At 43.3% G+C, this 6,007-nt stretch overlaps 1 protein-coding gene across 1 annotated transcript; it reads right to left on the bottom strand.

Annotated features, from left to right (window-relative positions):
- Positions 1–4,310: 4,310 nt before the first annotated feature.
- Positions 4,311–5,495, bottom strand: LOC121767032. The gene has a single exon (XM_042163243.1). The coding sequence runs from the start codon at positions 5,493–5,495 to the stop codon at positions 4,311–4,313; it is 1,185 nt and encodes a 394-aa protein (XP_042019177.1).
- Positions 5,496–6,007: the final 512 nt, after the last annotated feature.

Raw genomic sequence — 6,007 nt, 5'->3', positions numbered from 1 at the left:
CAAGCCATAATCAAGTGACCTTGGGGGTTTTAATTAAAAGAACCCAAGTACACAAAAAGCATTTCACATAAAGTCGGTTGCGCAACCATTTTCCATCCACATCCACCATCACCATATCTGAACATACATGACAAGGAACGTGGCCACGAACCAAGTCACTAGACCGGCCAACTCCAAAGAGATAGCACACGATCTACGGGGTGTACACTAGTCCGAGCAGGGTTTGCGGCCCTACTGAGACCCGAATTCGATTAAACATACATGGCATAGCCACTTCAGATAGGTTCATTCAAAACACAAAGCATGGCAAGACAAACACTTTCCACCTCATTTCACATAAAAAGTATTTAGGACATAGTCCTTATTTAAAAAGAAAGCCCACCTCAACAGCTTAACTCCCCAAACACTTCCTGTTCCAACCGCAACAACGTGCACAAGTTCACCCTTTTTGAAATAATATAATATGCAACAATCAGACTTTGCAAAATAAATTAATTTAAACCATGCATGCATCCTAAGTGTGAGTGCTCAATTTATCCTTCGTTCACATATACTAAAACGGGTTTATCAATTAAACACCAAAATCCCAACATAGATAACTCTCGGTCATCACTGATATTAGGCCGTATATAAAATTCCAATACAAAAGTGGCCCACCAAAATTAAAAGAAAAACAAGTACTTAAAAGTATACTCCTTATCACTCCCCGTATACACTCACTCTCCTATCACAACACACGTATACACACACATTAATATATTTTCAAATCAACACATAAATTTGGATTTATGTTGGCCGGAGGAATTCAATAGGAATTATGAATAAATGGCTATATTAAAAGTGGCCCAATTGAATAAGGATAAATGGGCTAAAAAAAATATAGACAAAAGTGATAGGCCCAAAAAATATATAATTTTAGTACATTGATTAAATTGTGGTGTTTTATTATTTTAGTACTTTGGTGTTATTCCAAGTACATTGTAAACGAACGCCCAAATTTTCCCATCGACGACTCTCATGTCGAACTCGTCGACAACTTACACCATACAATTAATCAACAATAATTCAAGCATTCACCACCAAACGAAACAACACGGTATTTTATTCAAGGTCTATCACTCTCTCGTTCTTAAAATAAAAATCTTATCTTAAAAAGATAGAAAAAAAAGGGTATTACAATCTACCCATCTTCACAAAAATTTCGTCCTGAAATTTGCTTAGATCATTCAAACAATTCTGGGTACTTCTCCCTCATCTTGTCTTCCAATTCCCACGTAGCTTCCTCAATGCCATGATTTCTCCACCGAACCTTCACCGAAGCAATAGACTTATTTCTCAACTCTTGCACTTTCCGATCCAGAATGGCTTCGGGCTTTTCTTCGTAACTCAAATTCGGATTCAAAATCATCATCTCCTCTTGATGAATTATGTGATTAGGGTCGAACACATACTTTCTCAATTGTGACACATGGAAAATGTTGTGTACTCTCCCAAAGTTTGGTGGTAGCGCCAATCTATACGCTACGGTACCCACTCTGTCAAGAATCTCATAAGGTCCAATAAATCGTGGTCTCAACTTGCCTTTCACACCGAACCGAGTTATTCCTTTTGACGGGGCTACCTTCAGAAAAACTTTATCTCCTGCCTCAAATTGGAGATCGGTTCTTCGAACATCAGCATATGATTTCTGTCGATCCTGAGCTTCCTTGATCCTCTCACGAATTTTTCGAACAATCTCAATCATTTCTTCCACTGTGTCTGGTCCAAGAACTCTTCTCTCACCCACTTCATCCCAGTAAAGTGGTGATCTGCACTTCTTCCCATACAATGCTTCATACGGAGCCATGTTAATAGTCGCCTGATAACTATTATTGTAAGCGAACTCTATTAGTAGCAACACTTCCTCCCAACCTACTCCTCGATCTAGCACTACGGCTCTCAACATATCCTCCAAAGTTTGTATCGTCCTCTCTGATTGCCCATCAGTCTGCGGGTGGAATGCAGTGCTGAAATTCAACTTAGTGCCTAACTCTCGTTGTAGGCTCATCCAAAATCTAGAGGTAAACTTCGCATCATGGTCACAAGTAATAGTCACCGGTACTCCATGTAAGCGTATGATCTCTTTCACATACATCTTAGACAACTTATTGGCTCCATAGGTATCACGAATCGGTACAAAGTGAGCAGATTTTGTGAGACGATTAATAATCACCCAAATAACAGTATTTCCTCGTTGTGATCTCGGTAATCCTGTCACGAAATCCATTGCAATGTTCTCCCATTTCCACTCCGATATCTCAAGTGGTTGTAGTCTCCCATAAGGTCGTTGATGTAGAGCTTTCACTTGCTGACATGCTAGACACCTCTCCACAAATGCCGCTACATGCTTTTTCATGCCATTCCACCAAAATTGTCTCTTCATATCTCGATACATCTTGGTACTCCCCGGGTGCGCAGTATACGGTGTTTCGTGTGCTTCTCTCATGATTTCGTTCCTAAGCCCTTCGTCTCTAGGCACGCACAACCTGCCCTTAAATGTGAGGGCATTATCCGCCTCCTCGTGAAAATATTCTTGCTCCCCTGTCCTCACTTCCGAACGGATTTTCTCAAGTAAAGTATCGCGTCTTTGAGCTTCCACGATTCTAGCCCTTAGGTCGGGTTCCATTACCAAGGTGGCGATTCTTCCTTCCACTGTCTCGGGTGCACTCACTACCTCCAATCGCATTTTACTAAACTCTCGTATCAAGTTCTCCTCGTTCGTGAGAAAAGTGGCCAATTGAGGTTGAGACTTTTGACTTAGGGCATCAGCCACTACATTCGCCTTTCCTGGGTGATAGTTTATACTGCAATCATAATCCTTCACCAACTCAAGCCATCTACGCTGGCGCATGTTCAAATCCTTTTGTTCAAAGAAGTACTTGAGGCTTTTATGGTCCGTATATATCTCACATCGAACTCCATAAAGATGGTGTCTCCAAATCTTCAAAGCATGTACAACTGCTGCCAACTCCAAGTCATGCGTCGGATAGTTCAACTCATGCGGCCGCAACTGCCTTGATGCATACGCAATCACTTTCCCATTCTGCATAAGTACACATCCAAGTCTAACTTTTGATGCATCGGTATACACCACGTAGTTAGTGTCTGGCTCCGGCACAGCGAGAATTGGTGCGGTGGTCAACTTCTCTTTTAGTAACTGAAAACTGGCCTCACACTCCGGCGTCCAATTCACTTTGATCCCCTTCTTTAGTTGTTGCGTCATTGGCCTCGCTATCTTAGAAAATCCCTCGATGAATCTCCGATAATATCCCGCCAGTCCTAGGAAACTCCGAATTTCATTAGGTGTGGTTGGTGATTTCCATTTCTGTACCGCTTCCACCTTTGCGGGGTCTACTCGAATTCCATCTGCGCTCACTATGTGCCCAAGGAAATTCGCTTCTTTGAGCCAAAACTCACACTTACTGAACTTGGCGTAGAGTTTCTCGGCCCTTAACGTCTCCAAGGTAGTCCTCAAATGTTTTTCATGTTCCTCCTCGTTCTTTGAGTAGATAAGGACATCGTCTATGAAGACTAAGACAAACTTGTCCAAGTATGGATGGAACACACGATTCATAAGGTCCATAAATACGGCCGGTGCATTTGTCAATCCGAAAGGCATCACTATAAACTCATAATGGCCGTATCTAGTTCGGAAAGCCGTCTTGGGTACATCTTCTCGTCGGACTCTCAGTTGATGGTATCCCGATCTCAAATCCATTTTCGAGAATACTCCAGCTCCACGGAGTTGATCAAACAAATCATCTATCCTCGGCAGTGGATACTTGTTCTTGAGTGTCAACTTGTTCAACTCTCGATAATCTATGCACATCCTTAGTGTCCCATCCTTCTTCTTTACGAACAACACCGGTGCTCCCCACGGCGACACACTGGGTCTAATGAAACCCAAGTCTAGCAACTCTTGTAGTTGTATCTTAAGTTCTTCCAATTCCTTAGGCGCCATACGGTATGGTGCCTTAGATATCGGTGCTGATCCTGGCTCCAGATCAATTGTAAACTCCAACTGTCTATCGGGTGGTGGTCCTGGCAGGGTGTTAGGAAAAACGTCGGGAAATTCTTTCACTACTGCCACATCCTCTATGCTTCTTTCTTTCTTCTCCTCTCCACTTAGATAGACGAGATACGCTGGGCATCCCTTCCTCATCATAGTAGTCGCTTGAAGTGCAGAAATTATGGACTTGCATTGGTTCATAGAAATCCCGTAAAATATAGTCGGTTCCTTTCCCGGGGTTTGAAAAGAGATCTCTCTCTCTTTACAGCGAATGGTAACATGATTCTCGGCCAACCAATCCATTCCCAAAATTATATACTAGCTTAAGTTCTCCCATAGTAAATTCTACATTCGAGCAAATTTGTGATATATCTATAGTTCCTCCTACGGGTGAAGTCACACTCATTCTCTGTTCAGTTCTATTGATAGGCAGTTCTAAAGTATTCACACATGATGCTGATATAAAAGAATGTGATGCACCCGTATCAAACAAAACAATAATAGGCATGTCGAGGAGCGTGCCCATACCTGCCAAGTTTCCTTGCTCTTGATTCCCTTGCTGGTTCGTCGACTGTTTCCCTTTTAAAGCATATGCCCTTGCCTGAGTGGGAAGTCCTTGACGACGTTGCTGCTGCTGCTGCTGTGGTGCGGGTAAGTATCCCCTCGGTTCGGCTTGTAGTGCCCGCACTTGCGGACAGAACCCTTGATTGTTCTGTCCTGCTCCCATTCCCATAATCTTACTCGGGCATTCTCTTGAGAAGTGGCCATTTCCACCACAAGTGTAACATTTATTGCTCTTTTCTCTGCACTCCCCAAAATGGTTCTTAAAGCACTTAGCACACTGGGGGGATCTAGGCCGAAAGTCACCCCTCTGATAGGGAGCACTCTGCCTACCTCCGTACTGCGGTGGGTTTCTGACGGGTTGCTGCCTCTTGTTATCATATGGAGTCCGATCTCCATCCCATTTCCTCTTATCTCTGAAATTATGTTGTTGAAGTGGCACTGGTGTAGTATTTGCTACTGTCATCTCCTTAGGCAACGCTTCTTCCACATCTAATGCACAAGCCAAAATCTCAGAATATGAAAGTCCTCTGCGACTTGCCACTGCTACTCTTATTTCGTGCTTGAGACCAGCATAGAACTTTTCTGCCATTTTCTCATCTGTATCCACCAACTCGGGAGCATATCGAGTCATTTCACACAGTGCACGGTCGTACTCTGTCACCGTCATATTCCCTTGCTTCAAAGTATGGAATTCAACTACCTTTGCTCGCCTATAGCTCATGGGAACGTACTTATTGTACACCTCTTCCTTGAATATCTCCCAAGTAAGCGCTTCACGGCGTTCAGGGTTCATGGTCCTTAGCTTGGTATCCCACCAAAAATCTGCGGGCCCCGTTAATTGGAAAGTCACACAAGCGAGGCGTTCTTTGTCGGTGCACTCCATAAAATCAAATATGCGCTCGAGGGTGCGTATCCAGGTCTCTGCCTTAGACGGCTCTCCCAGTCCATCAAACTGCGGGGGTTTTTGCCTCAAAAAGGTATCAATGTATTGTTTGGGTTGAGGCAGGGGGTGGAGGTGGTGGTGGAGGTGGTGGTGGTGATGGTGGTTGTTCTCCCTCTACATTCTGAGGGTCCACGGGATCCTCCTCTCCGCGTCCACGTCCACGTCCGCGCCCACGTCCACGCCCAAGTCCACGTCCACTTCTCGGTGGCATTCTGATTCAAAACGCGTAGATTAATCTGATCGCACCAATTGTTAATCACTACATTCTCGTAAATATTTCTCACGCAACCTTTCATATATAACGATTATAGAATACGTATAATAAATCAATATACTTATGCCCATGTAACACTAACTATCATCACTCAAACTTCCATTCGCACTTTCCAAACGTTTATACTTATTATTTTTCTTTTATCCTTTCGATATTAGAGATTCACTGTGGTTCGCTG

Source organism: Salvia splendens, chromosome 15 (genome assembly GCF_004379255.2).
Source record: "Salvia splendens isolate huo1 chromosome 15, SspV2, whole genome shotgun sequence".
Classification (NCBI taxonomy): domain Eukaryota; kingdom Viridiplantae; phylum Streptophyta; class Magnoliopsida; order Lamiales; family Lamiaceae; genus Salvia; species Salvia splendens.
Note: the sequence above shows the minus strand (reverse complement) of the source record. Positions and strands in the feature narration are given on the sequence as shown.